The 18,561-nt window shown below is 39.5% G+C and overlaps 1 protein-coding gene across 1 annotated transcript; it reads right to left on the reverse strand.

Annotated features, from left to right (window-relative positions):
* Positions 1-5,361: 5,361 nt before the first annotated feature.
* LOC119735885 lies at positions 5,362-18,161 on the reverse strand. Its single transcript, XM_038209830.1, has 9 exons — positions 18,143-18,161; positions 14,491-14,574; positions 11,563-11,877; positions 10,693-11,016; positions 8,574-8,681; positions 7,630-7,654; positions 6,949-7,034; positions 5,754-5,857; positions 5,362-5,637 (listed from the first exon to the last, which is right to left on the reverse strand). The coding sequence occupies exons 1-9, from the start codon at positions 18,159-18,161 to the stop codon at positions 5,362-5,364; spliced, it is 1,341 nt and encodes a 446-aa protein (XP_038065758.1).
* Positions 18,162-18,561: the final 400 nt, after the last annotated feature.

The following is an 18,561-nucleotide window of genomic DNA, read 5'->3' on the forward strand; positions in this document are numbered from 1 at the left end:
CTTGACCTTTACTTCTGGGTCTACCGGAAGGTCAAAGTTAGGTGAATTCAAAATGGAGACTGATTAGCCTGAAATCAAAACAAAGCAAAATTTCTTCCGAACGGTTTACGGTATGATCACAAAACCTTGTATGAACTTGTACCATGTAACGAAGATGTTATAAATTTTGTTACGGCATCATAACGTCATCAGGTATCAAATTACTAGTGATTTAAGGGCAAATTTGACAAAATAGTTTGCGTTATATCTTTTGAACTAAATAGAGTATCGTGTTCGTTTTTTTGTGAGGTTGTAGACTTTGCCATGAGAAACATTTCGTGTTCCCGGACACAAAATCGCTTGACCTCTACTTCCGTTGTTACAGGAAGTGCAATAAAAACTTAATATAACTAACAAATGGAAGTATTTTACTACAAGCATATATATTATGAAAGTGTTTAGTGCAGAATGCCAGACACAAAAACAGTGTGATGACGTCATCATCCGAAAGGGCGCCCCCTAGCTGCATATAAAATAGTGGTTTTTTAATTCCATCATTTGATCCATGTCGTACATCTTAGCCCAAATAACGATACCATTACAATGTTTACCTTTGCTTCCAAATACCGTGACGTCATCAAACCGGAAGTTCGGTGTGATTAAAACATACACTTATATTTTCCATATTTTCATACGTTATTTAACTTCACAAAGAACATACACTTCGAACTAAATTAGTATTCACTTACTGTTATGACTAATGACGTTATCAAGCAAGAAATAACTTGTATGTGTACGAAGAATGTTTACTAAAATTTATCACACCGTTAAAGATGTATTTTTAAACAAAATAATTGATTGTCCTGGGAAAGGATTTGATTTCGTGATCCTTTGTTCTTTCATAAAAAATATTAATGACTTAACTGGACAGTGTTTCATAAAGTAGTTGTCTACCTGACCACTCTGCGTTTGTAACAACAAACGCGAATCTCTAGTTATATTTATTTCTAGGAATTTCTCAAAATTGTTATTTCACGAGCAGTTGAACACTTATATCATCTAAGTATATTCCGAATTTCAGCTTAATCTGTTGTTGCAACCGCTAGTGTTACAATTTGAACGATCTACATGCAACATTTCGACGATGATTTGTGCCATCCAAGTCACATGCATTGTTCATCAAAGCGCCTTAGTAGCTACGGTTGACCGATTTCGGCTAAGCCAAACAATATCGTATTGTAGATTAGCATATTCATTAGCGTCACTTGGCGTGTTTTGGCGTGGGTCTCGATATCGACCAAGGGAAGCCGGCAAAAAGGTTGACATTAATCAACTAATAACTCGTAAAGGAGGCTTTTCTCAAAATGTGTACTGCAAATTATAATGGATAGGAACCTTATTAATATCCGTGAGGATTGAAAAGATTGCCAGCGTTTGCAAACGTCAGTGTTACAACTTTCAATGATGCACGGAGATGGGCCTCTTTTTTCCAATTTCAACGAAAGTAATGAACACATAACACGATTTTTAGCACATACTTGGATCATTATGAGGAAAGTAAACCCTGAAAGTTGCATGAAGATACGGTCTTCCAAACGGGAGAAATTAATTTTCAAAGATTTCGCCCGCCAACGTGAACTTTAGTTGTGTGCACATTCAGTTTCATTTAAAATGAAGTGTTACGTAACATTTAGAAATCGCCTATGACTGCAATTATGTGCTGGCCGCTGTTAAAGGGACGCTGCATTATTCACCTTAACGGCTTAACTTTAAGGAAAAGCGACGCCCGACGAGAAAATTTTTAGACATTTTACGTGTATTCCAACCTGCAACCGGTACTCATTTGGACGAATTGGGTCGGCGGTAAGTTCCAGACCGCGAATGATTTTTTCCCCAAACATCGTACAGATGGTTGTCGAGCGCCATCTACGATACTTTTAGTATACTTACGCAGGTTTATAACGCCATCAATTACGATTTGCTGTCTCAGTTGGATTATAGTATACTTTTGAGATCGGAGGGTGTAAGTTATGTTTATTCTGTTTTATGTATATACATGTTGTCCAGAGCTTTAGAGGATAAGCTATATAAAAAGGGGCAATGGTGTTTAAGATAATCACCGACGATCGGCAGCGGATTCGTGAACTGGTAGGAAGTAGTCCTGACTTCTAATCAGGTGATCCGAGCTCGAACCCCAGTGAGCGTTTTTCACTTCTTCTCATTCTAGCTTTTAAATAACTAACGTGAGGAAGGAACATTTCTCCCCTCCCAGAGTCGTTGGTGTCAAATGACTCGTCAGACAGGTTAAATGGTCCCTAAAGAGTAAAATGGACTTTAACACAGAGTCAATTTGACTCCTCTCCAAGAGTCATTGGTGGCCGGCTGCGCGAAGTTGGTTGTTGTTGTTGATGGCGCGTAAAGCGCGTTGCTGCCGTAGTCTAGTCACTAACTCTCCTACATTTAGATCGATACGGCCGGTCTCCGGCTTACGTAGCTATGTTTGTCGCCATCTTGGCACTCTCGTTGCTTGCTGTGCTCGGTCGGTGGAGTCAAGCTTTGATTTTTTTTTTTTAAGTGAAGTCGGAATTCACAGTAATCATTACAAATAATGAGCCACAACATTCGTATTCGGCACAGGTGCCTTTATTTTCACAACAGGCGTTGAGCAAAGGTTTATTACCGAGTTTTTAAACTAAACTCACGACGACGAGCCGCTTGACACACTCGAATGAAACTATATGACGGGACGACTTTTTGACGTGTGTATAATCACCCTGATTTTACAAACGTCGAAATGTCATCGTTTTGGTTGGACAGCACTCTTGCCTTGCATGTAAATTTACCTCATTGAACAAGCTACTACAATGTTTTGCAATAGACCCCATGACTATAATTTGGCCTTTTAAACTCCACCGAAAAACCACCATGTCACCCTAGCCCCACAGGAGAGTCACAGTAAACTCGCAACAGTGACTCTTTCAAAAGCTTATGAGAGTCATTGTGACTCTTGAAAGGGAGTAAAAAAGGACTCTTTAACGGAGTCGTTTGTCTCCAAAAATGGAGTCGTTTTTGACATAGTTGCTGGACTCCATTTGAAGAGTAAGCCTGACTCTGATTTGGCTATGAGTGTAGGCCGCCGATTGATTACCGCGTATACGGACGAATAACGACGAGAGCCACGACCAAGGCTATATTAACAGGACAATTTTCTTTTCATCTATGAAGCAGCAGGATCATTTACATGTGGAAAATCATTTGCATCTGACCCCTTCGTACCTGAAAACATTGAAAAACATAGCGGGTGGGTCGAAAATTGACCCCAAATTTGTCACCAAACGACGCCCTCTTAAGCTGAAGCTCCACGCATCGTTATGTTGGCAAACTATTGTTAAACACTGAGGGCGCTGGCTTTTGCCCCGGCTAAAGCGGCCGTGCACTCTCTTGCAAACATATAATGTATATATATATATATATATAATATATTGTAACGAATCTTTCAATTTGTGTTATATTTTGAGGTAACTAAAACAAATATTTCAGAGCGTCTGCAACCAGGTGGTTTTCATTCAAACCATGTGGAGCATCGCCTCTAATGTTTCCTAATAAAAACTACAAAAGAATAGTCCAGAATCTTCGTTTACAATTTATAGTTGTGTGGTTTTAAATGCTGCACTTATCGCTTACAATGGCGAGTTACAATATCTATACACAAGTGCAACACACCGATATTCTATGGTTGCATGTTGTTGTAACATGCCAAGGGGGAAGGATGGCCACTATCAACCGCTGGAAAATCTGTACAAACTCCCAACCTTGAGGAGTAAAAGCTGCAAAAAATTAGATTTTCAGCATACCAATGTTTTTCGGTAGTAATAATAAATGGAATCCCAAATAAGGGGAGTGAAGCTCCCACACCCATGCCCTGTCATAGCCGAAGGAATATCCGTCCCAAATACAACACAATCCTCAAAATATACCTTAAAATGTGTCTTAAAAAACACTCTTGCAACTTCTTAGTACATTTAGATAAAGAGGATAATAAAACAGCTACAGTTTAAGTCCCACCTGAAAGGGCATCATGTAAAAAAATACCTAGCCAAGCAAGTACAGCATCACATTACTTTAATTTAAATGTCGCCCTCTTGTGATGATAAAACAAAATTTGTTACATTAACAACAAAGTCTTCCATTAACTTGTTTATGCTTTACATTAAACTTCAGCTCAAATTATAACATTGTTTTTTTTACACGCATTAATAAAGTCTATATCTACAATGTAGTCGACAACATTATATTCTTTTATGACTTATTAAATATGGTATTATATTAGACTGAATTCATGGACTGTTTATGAAGTTCTATGTTTTACAGAAATCATCCTGAACTACTGTGGTAACATCAAAATACACATAATTGAATTAAAATGAAAATAAGGGTTAGTTTTTTTTATCTTCAACATTGAAACAGTTTTTAATTTTAATTTATAATATATTATGAAAGCCCCTCGACTTTACTCCCAGTTATGTTGTTAGACTTAAACCAAATTTAACCTCAACTTTAACAACCAATACGTTTAATTTGTCAAGGGGGGGGGGGGGGGGTGGGGTGGGGGATGGGGGGGGGGGGCTGGAACATTTCATGGGGGGCGTCATGTAGATCAATGACATCTTTTTAAGAAACTCAAAATCTCAGCTGTCGCCCCCCCCCCCCACGCCCCCCAGTGGCTGCGCCACTGAGCGGATACTGTCTAACAGGCCCACTAAAATTTAAATTCATCGCAGGACCACAAATTTCCGGTGATTGTTTTCTACCGATTTTTTTTTTATTCGATTACGAATTCACCTAATCCAACAGCCGATTTGTTTTACCCGAACGCTTTTTTTAAGTACCTGAGGTAAATAATATTCAACGACCAAACAAGCCAGCGGTCAATGTTAAGATCTTGATCATCAAAAGCAAACATTATTTTGCTTTTTTTTAGCTAAAGCGTTTTCACCATGCATGTCATCCACTTGTACCTTACTACAGAACAGGGCCGTCTTTTTGTTTTTTTATTTTTTTTTATTTCAAGCGTGGAAATTTACGGCTGGAAAAAGTTTCAGAGGTGATACATACGTCCCCTCAAAGTGTTTTCGTTTTCTGTGACTTTCATTTTCATTTTTACCGGATAAATAAGTATATTTGTTACTAATAAAGTTATTTGCATGTGACATTACAAAGCTCCTTTTTGCCAAAAATCATTTCTGTCAGCAAGAGTGTATATTGTGGTAAAATATTCCTCTCATTGGTACGGGTCTTATTGAGCTGCTCGCCCAGTGATCCTCAAACTGAACATATCGGCAATTAGCGTGCATTTCAATATAATTTCAAACACAGTTGGGCCTACACCTGCCAATCCCGTACCAGATAAGGGATCGGGTTACCCCGAAGGGGGCGGGGCGGAGCTCTCTCTTCTTTGCCCTCTTCCTCCAAACCATCCACACTCTGCCCCTCCACGCCCGAGCTGGGGGCGTCATCTCTGAAAAGAGGCGGGGTCTCGACAGGAGTTGATAACAGAAAGTTGTCGATGTCTGCGTACTGGGTGGGAGGCTCTGTGCGGATGGGCGGGGCGTTCAATGGGCGTGTCTTTGTGTGATGGACGTCTGCATAAATGAGGACCTGCCAAGACAAAAAGGTAGATATTACTATTTTCAATTGATTATTTGACGGAAATGTAACCCAGATGCATATTTGTTTTGATAACTTGAAAGATTGCATTAGTTTAATTAACATACTTCCTTAGAAATGGTGGCGGCTGGTTGTTGGTTTCCGGTAGTCGGCATATCGCTTTGCGCCACCGGGGGATCAGGGAGGACAACAGTCTCCACTGCCCTGTTGCCTGAAAAAAAAAGCCAGGCCAAAGGAAAACTGGAACATCAGTTTTGAAACCAAAAGCATCCAAAGTCTTGAAATAGGTTGAAGAAGTGTGGAATGTCAAAAATCTTCCTTCAAAACACATACACAGGTTGATGATGTTTCCGGTTGCACCACTTGAAGACAGTGTAGGTCGTAAATTACTAAAGCAGAGGTGGATTGGACATGAAACAGCATGGGCGTCGCCAGGATTTTTTTCTAGAGGGGGGCAAAACATATTATCCCCCAAAAATTCTTGTATTTCTCAACAAATCCTCGATGTATCAGTTTAAGAGGGGAGCAGGGACATTCCCCCCCCCCAACTCATTAATTTACACCACTATGACTTCGCACCTCTTTTTCTTTTCTTTTTTCCTCTTTTTATCTTTCTTTTTTTGGGGTGCTTTTCCAGGGGTGTGGAAGCGCCCCCTTGCCCCCCCCCCTCCCTCGCGACACCCATGTGAAACAGCTTTTAACTCATTATTTCGGTGTGTACACTAGCCGAAATGTGGAGTTAACTAATCACTTTATATCGAATAACTCTTTGAATCAATTACCGAGATTGTAACCGCGGAAGTTCCTTGTTGCTTGGATGCCACTGCTAGAGGGCGGTGTTGCAGCAGAAGGCGAATGGCTACTCGGAATGAAAGGATTTTCTTCGTAGATATTTTCCGCATCTTGTTATAAATTTTCCAAAACCATGAAATAGCCATCCATTAAAATTGCAACATTGCTTAAAAGGTAGAATTAATAATAGACTTTTGATAATCGTCGGAAATGATATACTGCATAAGGAGGTCTCATGAGACCCATTCATTTGAATCAGCTTGGGTTTATGTTGGAACTTATTTCAGACTTTGATTCAATGAAAAATTGCATCCTGTCACAATGAAACGCAACGTCAAGCAAAGAGCAAATTGTCATTCTTTAGTTATCGGACATGATCGTTATCATTGATCGATGTGCGAAAGGTAACATTCCAGCGGCCCTGTCCCTTTAACATTTCTTATTTCCGTTTCAGTTTTGAATACGAAGATCCCACGCACGGCAGTCACTTAGGCATTAAGCTTAGTTTACCTGATGGTCCCACGACTGTGTTCAAGACAGGACTCACAGACGCCGTTGGCCTGTCGGTTCCAGTCCGTGTGTAGTGAACAACAGGCCTGTAATATTTGTTAGCAAAGTATCGTTATATGAAATTAAGCTTCGGAGTCATGTTTTGGGATGCTTATTATTACATTTCTTCATCGTTTAATCATGCCGGTTTTACAGGAAAAAAAGTACATGCCGAGTTTATGGAGATTTGTTTTCTATACATATAACTTCAGAAAGACCTATCATCAGTGAGGACGCTTTGTTTAAGGTGCATGTATATTCTTTTCAAGTAGTATTCGGCTTTATGGCACCATATTGTGCAACACTATTAGTCAAGTCATGACAAATCAATTGCTGTAGAAGCCATAGCGACAGTAATTTATTGGCTTACTTCAAAGGAATCGTCTGAAACATATGTAAGAGTTCATTTGTGATTTTATCCCAGCAGGCACTGTTTCAAAGCATGCTGTGATAATGTTCATACAGTTTGCCATAAGAACATGCAGACAGGTTTGGAAAATACCTTCAGTTAATGACGATCATTGAAATGAGTTTTATTATCCTGGAAGACCTATCGTGTGAGTGCAAAAATTATGATTCTAATAAAACATAGTCAAAGCAAAACTCCTTTGAATGTCAATATTTAAAATACATTTTACTTACTGGTTTCCATCAGAGGGAACGTGATCTGTAGATAAAATTAAAAACAAAATTAAACCAAAACAAACGTTTTAATTGGTTTCTGTTATTATTACCTTTATTCGTTTACCTCGAATCACTGCAAAAGTGCAGTGTGAACACTTTCGATTTTCCGATTTTACACACAAATTGAAACTCATAGAAAATGAAATCACCTCCCCAACCGGTTTCTTTTAATAGGTGCCAACATAGCCAATATAGGATAAATCTGTTTCCTGGTGTAACGAATTCAAATGACCTTTACGTTCGAAACGCATTACGATAATAGTGCATTCTGGACAGCCAACAATATTGTTCTGATTATCTGTATCCCTTAGTTTTGATCTCAACAATTACATTTTTCACTTATTACTGGCAAACATCAAGAAAAAGATTTCAAGATTGCTTCATGGGCTGAACTAACAAGCACAACACACTAACTGCAATACACTTACGGCAGAAAAGTTTAAATGTCCACTGTTATTTCGTATACGGTAAAAGAAAACTTGAGGTTCATACATAGGTCAATTGTATCAGATTGATGACGCAAAGTGGAACAGTCTAAATGTCCACCGTTAATTCGTATGATATAAAACAAAACTTGAGGTTCCTACATGGGTCAGTTGTATGAAATTGATGACACAAAGTATACATAAGTCCAAAGGTAATGAATATCAACAAATTATTGCTAGCAGCAATACAGTGATCAGAACAGCTTCAGTATTTCCTCAGCAGCAGTTCCTCAGAGTAGCAGAATGGCAGCGCAGCAGTATAGCAGGAACAACAGCAGCAACTACTGTCTAGCAGGAAGTCCAAATAACGATAACAGTACGAGTACGACAGCAGTAGGGTCGTACGACAGCTCGGTATTAAGACAGCCAATATCAAAAGCAGGGCTTACAGTATCAGCGTTTGCCAAAAACACTTACCCTTTTGGCGTTTCCAGCAGACAATCGCCGTTACAAGAACAAGCAGAAGTGCAGCTGCTATACCAACTGCAATGAAGATCAAAGACATCTGACTCTGCATCGAGGGGTCTGCATATGAAATGAAAAGTTAAACAAATCTGGATAGATTTCAAATCACTCTGTCGCTGTATATTAACTACAAAGGACAATTGAACAATCGAGGAGATCAAGGTCTATGAAATCATATTACTATCGCCACTTTTCTTGGTCGTTTATTAACCACACTTATTGGAAATGTTTGTACATTTAGTTTTATTCGTCGGACATTCGTCTTCTTTAAAGGCCACACAAATCTGGTCATTACACAACATGGTTATTACTGCCCTGATACTGTCCTGATACACAATATCAACTTGATATTGGTAAATTTGAGTATTGTGTTTGTTTTAATAATTGGGATTCAAAGAGGAAAAATTAAACGAAGTCATCCTATAAATATTCATATTTCTTAGCTTGCCTTATTCTCTCGAAACTTACTGAAAAAGAAACTGTTTTGTATCATAAGTTGATATCTCTTATTCAGATATCCGGAAACACTTCCTGAAATGTGTCGACCTTTACATGGCACGAAATGAATGCAAGTGAAAGCGAACGTACAGATAAAATTGCACATGTGGTGCTTACGGTTCCTAAAAATTAAATGTTTACAAAGCAAACATGACCATAAACATCTTAACATAAACATCGCTGGTTCATTAAACGAAATTCTATCATTGACTCTTAATCCAAGTGGGGTCAGCTCATAACTCCGACGCCACATCAGTTGAATGCCTTATATAAGTCCGACAAAAATCGCATCCCCTAACCAATTAAAGGCCCATAAGTCCGACGCCTCACAGCTCCGACACCTCGTAGATCCGACAAATTAAACGCCTCGTTTTCCGACATCGGACTTATTAAATAAATGTTATGCCTCATTAGTCCGACGCCTCCTAAGTCCGAAAGTTCGGACTTACGAGGCGTCGGACCTATCATGAGGCTTCGGACTCATGATACGGCCCCAATTCCAATGGTATTGGTGTTGGCAGTTTGTCTATTCACATCAACTTCATTATTTTCAGCAGCACGGAACTATATACTTTACCTGTCATAGATAGATCGAACCAACATTGAAGATAAGAGCTAAACAAAACACAAACAAATACTCCAACATTTTCGTGAAACATCTACCTTTACTACACCTCGCAAGTTAAGCAAGAACCTTCTGCCTAAAGGGCTATTTTAATTGGTCAAGCAGAGTTCTAAATGTTTGTGAAATATACTCAATTTACCGCGATTATAATCCTCAGTTGATAAAATTGGCCGGCATTAATGAATGTAAAGTCGTGAGCCGCAAATCAAGTTGAAAAATAAACTCACTCTGTGTGTTAAATGTTGATCCGGAATCTCCGTTGTTGTCGTTTTGGGTTGGCCCTGTAGTCTCAAACTCCAACCCTCCATCTTTAATACGTCACGTTAAAATGTCAAAGAAAATCAAGTACTCTAAATTACTGAGAAAACTAATTTCTGATAACTAATTTTAATGTCGCAGGTGACAATACAGTCACAATTTCAATTCAAACTAAAACCTATTTTTTTTGTTTTACTCCAACCTTTCCTAATAGCTTTTGCAATCCTAGAAAAATCTGTACAGCTTTTGTTCAGTGTTGCGGAGCGAAATGGTAGTGCTGGACGCATTATTTCAAAATACAGAAAATCGGGTTTACAACACCGAGATGAAAAGGGCATAATACGTACGCCCGCTAAGCCTACTGTGCCTAATATGCACGAAGCCAATTATAGTTGCTTTTTGCGTCTATTAACACACGTAAACCAATTATTTAACAAGGTCGTTTTACACAGCGATGCCTCTGCCCAAACCATTATTGTTAGTATATTTTAACATAACAACAAAGTACCAGACAACTACGATTTCACAGGATGCTTGACGCTTTATTAAAAGCTATTCGATAACAAGTAGGCAGTTGCGTTTTCGAATGTTTGCAAAACACATCAATATACATTTACTTATGTATAGTATTTTATGGTATCCAACAAACCAGGGAAAAAAGAAGAAATGACACAAAAACTAAAACTGTACCTGTTTCTTGATGTTGGCCGAGCAACAGAATATTCGTGACCACCTTCCCTCCTGCCCCAGTTGCCGTGCATGTTAGATTCCCCCGTTGACCAGGCTGAAACGACGGCACGGTGAACGTGCTGCTTGTGTTGTACAATCTCGTCCCAACTACCCTCGTCTCTCCGCTTGTGTTCTTCCCTGCCAATGTCCAGGTGATTTCTGCCGGGGGTTTGGTGTCTATGGCCAGGCAGGTGAAGCTCTGGTCGGTGCCTGGTCCGACGTTCACGTATCCTCTACAAATTACGCCGGTAGTGGCGTTGATGATGTACACATCTCTAGGTGGGACTGCGGAGAAGCATTACATTATTTTGGCATCAGGACAAGACAGACAATCCTATGAAAGAACTTAAGTAGAAATACCACATTCTGCAACATCCCCCAAATCAATAGTGCGCGCTTCATGCAAGTTCCTTTAGGTGTGAACTTTAGGCCGTGTCCGAAACGGGCTTCCTGAGCTACGGCTACGTCTATTGTCAGCGCGTCCCCGCGTATTTTCAATGGGCGCAGACCTAGACATAGCTCTAGACAACTGATTCGGATGCAGCCCTAAACACGTTATTGGATAAAACAGCACTGCGTGCGCGCGCACATACCACCTTCGAGCGCACATGGTGCCACCTAATATCATTTATTGTGGTTGCTGGACCCGTCTGCATAGATTTTTAGCACAAAAATATCAATAGCAAAACACACCTCGGTAATTTAAGACCTACTGATGTTTACATGTACGCTTTCTTATCCTGACTCTTATCGGAAAGCGCACATGTAAACAACGCGTGACGTCATTCGGTCTCAGGTCTATTGAAACGGGTATATCCACTTTCAACTTACCATCAACTGTCAAGGATGTATTTTTCCACACCGTCGTTGCCGAATATTGAGCTTCGCATATGTAGCGCCCCTCGTCGGTTAACTCGAGGTCGTAAATCGTCAAGTTGCAGCCATGGTTATCATGGTGATAGTCATACTTTCCCACCTTGGCACCGTCCTCATTTGTGCACGCATTGTGCAAGAATGTGTTGCCAAGCAACCAATTAAACTTAATATTTGGAAAGCCGGATGGAACTCTTTTGACGAAACATTCCAAAGTGATAGCCCCTCTTTGTATCCCGTTCAACACGGAAGTCGTCTCAGTAAATCCTGTTTCTGCACAAAGGAACATCAATTAATATAGTAATGAGGAGAGTGAGACTTGATTTTTTGAATTAAATGTTACGATAAAAACACCCGAGGCGGCAATCAAAAAGCCTTTGGGCAGATTCTGCCTTCTTCTTATTTTGGGGAGACCAACCGGACAACTGGCAGTTGAAATGTCGAAAGGGCCGAGAAGGGAAGGGCATTTAACGCTAGGGGCGCTCTTTCCCACTGTTCTGATATCTCATTCTATTCATACTTTAAACATTGACGGAGGGACTGGGCATCACTAGTACCCGTTTAAAAAAAGTTGTCCTCACTCATCTTTCGGTTTATTAAAAATATAAAAAAAAATGAAGAGGGATGGCCCCGTCCACCTTTCCCGAAACTGCATAATTACGTAACGCGCCTATACCCGGTGTGGGATATCCTATCACGGCGTTTGCACATTTTTTTACAGATATATACACACCCTTTAAAGTCAAACAGTTAAAATAATATTCATGTGCTCATTATAATGACTCTTACCATTCTTCTGCACTTTTCCATTGTATTTTTTAATCAACGTAAGAATAATGTTAAAGGTGTAGTCCATCATTTGTCATTTTGGCTTCATGCCCGTTTGTAGCTTGTCTGAGTATCACCCATTATCCACGAAGCCAAGTCCTTTATAACGTCTGATATGTCTAGACATGCAGATTTATGCAAGCCGCGCGAGTCAATTTGAGTCGACTTTACTAAATTGTGACGTCGTTTCATTCCTTAATCAGGAATAATGGGTTTGATTGGTCAATGCGAATGCAGTGTTTTGTTATACAACAACAGCCGGGCGCGATATTGAATAACATGATACAGAGCGCGTGACACATATTTTTTATCCATTGTTTTTGAAGCGCAAGGAATGAATGACCGACGAAGCGACATAGAAGGAACCCACTGATTGGTCAGAATCTAGGAGGTCAAGAGGTGGGGTCTTGCCTAATTAATTAGCGAATCTGTTCACGCAAGCATGATAGACCATAGCTTGCGCGCGCTTCGACGAATTAAAAACGAGCTCGGCCTACCAACGGATATTTCCAAGAATGCATCTTCAGACGCATCGTTGAGTGACCCTCGTATATTGATTTCTTCAAAATGACAGCTTGCCCGAATGAATAATTTCACAGGGAGTTTACTCCCACTGTTTTGATAGCTGCAAATGATGGACTGTAGCTCTAACCCTGGTAGGGAGATACCGGTTCAGATTGTTGTACTGATCATCCGTTATATTTGTAGCATTCAGGCTCCCAGAAATAGTTCAATCTTGTAACGTGTAATATGTAACAGTGTTGGAGTCAAGACCTCAAAGTCCAAGACCGAGACCAAGACCGAGACTTCCCCATCCGAGACCGAGACTGAGACCTCATAGTCCGAGACCGAGGCCAAGACCTCATTTAAAAAAAAAACACACACAATAACTAGCAAGTTGTGAACAAACGTGTGCACATATCAATGCAAATTTAATGCCGAAACTCTTCAAAACGTAAAAAAAACTAATGCTGTACCATGCCTTTAAAAAATAGCCGGGTACATTTTGGCAATTTTTTTATTAATGGTTTGATGTTCTAATGGTTTGACTAATTCATGCAGGTATGTGCTGTTTGTGGCTCTTTGAACATTTTTAGAGTGCGACAGAACTGAAGTTCAACAAATGGAACATGCCCGATTGAATTAGCCAAAAACAGGTTTATCTCAGCAAGTTGATAGTAGTATTGAAGGCTATAGCAATTCTGCATAATGTCCTCATTGCACTTCAAGAACATCAACTGTGTTAAGTTATCGGCTAACAATCTAGCCCTGTGTGGTCTCATTACGATTCCACCTATGCTGAAGATGCGTTCCGCAGGAGCACTGGAGGCAGGGACTTTTAGTGTTCTCAGAGAAAGTTTATACAATGTCGGGTATCTGACACGATTGTATGTCCAAAACTGAAAGCTCTCAGAACTCAGCTCGAGATCAATGACATGACAAACTGTCCATGCTACTAACTGAGCGGCGATATGCTAGCGATAAGCGTGCTCTCCCTGCGGAAATTCTTTTGACATGCACTATGCGTTATGATTTGCCCTGGTTGTGTCTACTCAATAAGCGGTTAATCGAATGATTGCCTTCAAACACTCTGGAATATTTAACGGGTCTCGTCAAGGTCTTGATCCGAGACCCTTGTCCGAGACCGAGACATTTGGAGTCGAGACCGAGACCACAACATTCCGAGACCTCAATATCGTCGAGACCTGGAAAAAATAGGCTTTAGACTGGTCTCGAGACCAAGACTTTGGTCGAGACCTCCAACACTGATATGTAACAAACAAATATGATTCATTAATGTTTTTCATCTCCACGAAAACAAATATCAGAAACACGTGTACTTACCATTAAACACGATGAGTTCAATTTCAGATTGAGTAGTTCCTCCTCCTCGTAACACTTCACAGTGAAACCTTGTGCCATTCAAGGACCCAGAAACATGCTGGATCGTCAAATCCCCATTTGTCTTGTTAAGTACAACCGGATAGTTTGCAACGGTCTTTATAAATGTGGCGATTGCTAATCCATTTGCAAACCATTCGAATTGGACAGCTGTACCATTGTACGATGGAGTCACAGCCAACTCAATTGCTTCGCATTCCAGCCCCACATCTTCTCCCTCCACCGCTGTCAAAATTTTCTCTGTGAAAACACAAACAATCCCGAAAATCTGAAGAAAAAATTCCATTATATGTGAACGCTCATCAGAATTTACAAAATTGATGATCCTTTTGAGCACTTTGTGGCATTTTTGTTGGGATAACTTGCACTAAAGGAGTAACAATCAGAATAAAAACAAATTCAATTGGTGTGGGCATAATTTGACTTACCACAAGAAAGGTGACATGCGGTACCAAACACGCAGATGTAAATAATCCCGTATAACGGATTCATTTCATGAAGAGCGACGGTTATGTTCGTTAGTCCCAAATCAGCGGAGCTAACTCAACGCGTCACAGCCAAGTACAAACGAAAATCCGAAGTATTAAGTGAGGTCACCAAAGAGCTATTTTCATTTCAAGGAAGTCATGAACGAAACTAACGTCGATGGCTTCTGAAACATAAACAATAGATGTCACTGTAGTTATCACGTATATTATTTCGACCATGTCATGCATAGTCACGTTAATATGGTCAGAAATGAAGTGCTCAGAACACGTATTACCTATCCAGTGCTACATAAGTTATGGAAACCAAAGCTTTGACCAATATGCCAGAATTGAAAGTGTAACAGGATGTTTATTTCCGGAAAGCAGTTTATGGAACTCTTTTTAGTTCCAAATGCCATCCAGAGTGCATTGTCAGGGCAAAGAGATACAATGTACATGTTGCTGTCGCATAGTTCTTTCCTAAAAAAAATATCAATGCTGTTATACCAGTTATTTCGAGTCGCAAAAGTGATCCGTATAATAATATTATTTTATGTACAATGGTAGAACTCCAATACACAGTATAAAAGGTACCACCGAGTGTTTGACTAGTTAAAAATGTTAATGCCGCTTTTAATATTATGACGTTAATCAGTCGCCTATACATGTACTTGTTTTTGTATAGAATAGGCCTGCCAGTCAAGTCTCATGTATTCCTAAGATCTGTAAATAAATAAACAAAAGAACCAAATCTACTTTCCGCTCTTCTTGGTAGTGACATTGCCTGTATCTTCAATTAAAAATTCCCAACAAACGACTCATTTAGCTTGATCGCATCACAAATAAACAAAGTATGGGTTTCTGTGCACTTTGGATAAAACATTATAGGCGCATGCAACGGCTAGTCTTCTATATTGCAAGTTCTTCAAATTATTCTTGGCATTCAACAGCGCCCTCTTAATCTTAATATTGTCTTAATCTTAGCAAAGATAGACATATAGTTTGATCGTGTGTTGGCCACTGTGTTAAATTATTTACCTTAACCACGGATTTTAGTTGACGTAAAAGCGACGCCCGACGAGAATTATTCGACAATTTAAGTGTATTCCTGCCTGCAACCGATCCTGTATATGGGCGAAAACTACTATTGTGGCCACAATATACGAGGGTGCTGTTGATGGCGTTTGTTTGAATACAAATGTGTCAAAAGGAGTTGACCACGTTTATTAGTCGTTACAAACCAAAACTGTTATTTTCTTTCCAATTATTTAGCCGGGGAAGTAAAATCACCTCATTCACTTTTCATAGCAGCTCATTAATAAAATGGTTCTTAATGCTAATTGTGAGTTCACCTTCCAAAAATATATAAATTTGTCTAATTGCTATTTTCCTACAAATGTAACAGTTTATAGTCACATTTTAATTAAGACATCGAACGAAAAAAATCCACTTCCGTTTGGTAACTAAACTAAAACCTTGGTTAAAAAAATAACTACAGTTAGGGACACAATACAAGATACAATTTACACTAAGTTCTAACAACATGCCTACTTTATTGGATGAACGGACGCACTTGCAATTTGTAATTTGTTGCAATAATTTATCCAAACACAAGTGATTTTATGCATGGATTAACGCGAAGTTTGGACGGACACAATAAGCCTTTTCGGGGTTCCAACTGCGCATTCGTAACCTGTGACAACGCGCATTGTTTGTCTTAAATGACCTTTGACATCATCGCGCCACTGACTTTACAAAAAGGCTGTTTGTGCATTGTGGGTACTGTCAAAGGGCATTTGAGACAAATAATGTGCGTTGTCACACGTTACGAATGCGCGCAGTGGAACTCCGAAAAGGCTTATATGAGGGGACTGTTTAGTTTGGGTAAATACGAAAGAGTTCAGCCAAATCAAACAGCGCCCTCCTATTCTGCCCGTCACATTATCTTTAATAGGCTAAAAGATGGTTATTGCCATCCGTAACCAAGTAATTGGCACGCGGCATAAAACATCATAATAAACTCATAATAAACGGAAAGGACAGGTTTGCAATGCTTAGTCCAACAAATTAAGCATGAACATTTTTACATGAAACTTTGATGTATGCAAATGCCGGTGCCTCTGAACATGAACAAAACTACATTCGTAAAAAAACCAAGACCTGATATATTAATGTATACCTTTTAATCGGGTCCGTTTGTCGATTGCACATTGAAAATACGACACCGAATGCTTGTGGAAACGGCTAATATTTTTTTGGCTCCGCAGAATCATTTAAGAAATTTACATGATTTGTTTTGTACTGGTTGCATATGAGACTTGGCCAATAATTTTGTTTGCAACATTTGAAATGTACATGTTACATCTATACATAACATACATTATAGAATATAAAAATAGTTAGTGCACCCAAAGGACGGATTCAGAACCAAATTGTTTGTGACCAAGACGGCACGGAAATTATTTTTTTTGATGGGGGGGGGGATAGTCCCCGTAGAAGCCAGGGTACAGTATGTTGATTTAATTTTAGACTATGAACAAAAGAGGACAATAGGGTCCACAATAATTATGGCGATGGTCCACCAGGCGGGGATTCGGTGGGGTGCGGAGGGATCATCACCCCCCTCCCAGCTCTGACATTTTTTCATAGAAATTCCTTAAAAACAATGAGACCTACCCCCGCTCTGACACCCCCAAAAATATACTGGTGTAATGTCCGCCTGTGCACAAAATACGGACAGAGCCAGCTTCGTTAGGGGGCTTTTGTGAACTATTTTATAATATAGTGTTATTAATCGTCAAATTTGAACAGCGCAGAGCGCCCCCATTGAAAGTATGGTACAAGCCACCCCCCCCCCTCTATTAATTTTCGTAGGCCAAGTGGATGACCGGAGAAAAAATACTATCTACATTAAACAAATAACTGACACCTGAGAGTATGTTAATTCATTCCAAAGAACACAAGGAGACGACGATACAATGAAGATCGATGTGAGGGCGTCCTTCATCGTTTCATCAGTGCTTTTATTCTCGTCGATTTTATTTTATGTTTATATCCATGTGATTTTTCGTTTTTGTCGTCCATCCTGCTGCCATTATAAACCAACAAGGGGAGACTGTATGTGGCTTCAATATCTGTGAGTTTCGGAGTTGTTTTAGACTCATTTACTCGAAGCTTTACACATGATTTTTTTTCAACTTTGAACTATTTGAGCATTGCACTCGAATGCCATACCCCGCGTATTTCTGATATGGCGTCTCTGACTTCGTATACATTACATGTATATGCTTTGTCTCCCGTGTTCTGTTGTGCCACAATGTCTCCCCGTATTTGCCACCTACCAACAACTAGCCACGTCATTTTTGGAGTATGAAATGTCTGCTTGGTTACATTTAGTCCAAGCATATTGATGCATAACATCGAGCTAAAAAACAAGGGACTCGTTTTCTCGGGCAACAAAATATGGGGACATGTCGTACACTAAAAGGGTAATTTATTCGTGGCAAACTTTTCCTCTCTTCGTTGGTAATCAGGGGATCATTTAATCTTGTTAATTATGATGTTGTCACAAATTTGGTAGTTAATGGGAGATATGCTGATCTTATAAATGTAAACATCTGTATGCCAGAACACGGGCCTTGCATTCCTTCATTTATTACGGTTTATTACACATACAGATTAAACAGCAAGTACAAGACTAACAATGTCTGATTTACAAATTTAAAATAAATTTATACAATAGTAAAACATTAATGACAAA

Source organism: Patiria miniata, unplaced genomic scaffold, assembly GCF_015706575.1.
Source record: "Patiria miniata isolate m_02_andy unplaced genomic scaffold, ASM1570657v1 HiC_scaffold_29, whole genome shotgun sequence".
NCBI lineage: Eukaryota > Metazoa > Echinodermata > Asteroidea > Valvatida > Asterinidae > Patiria > Patiria miniata.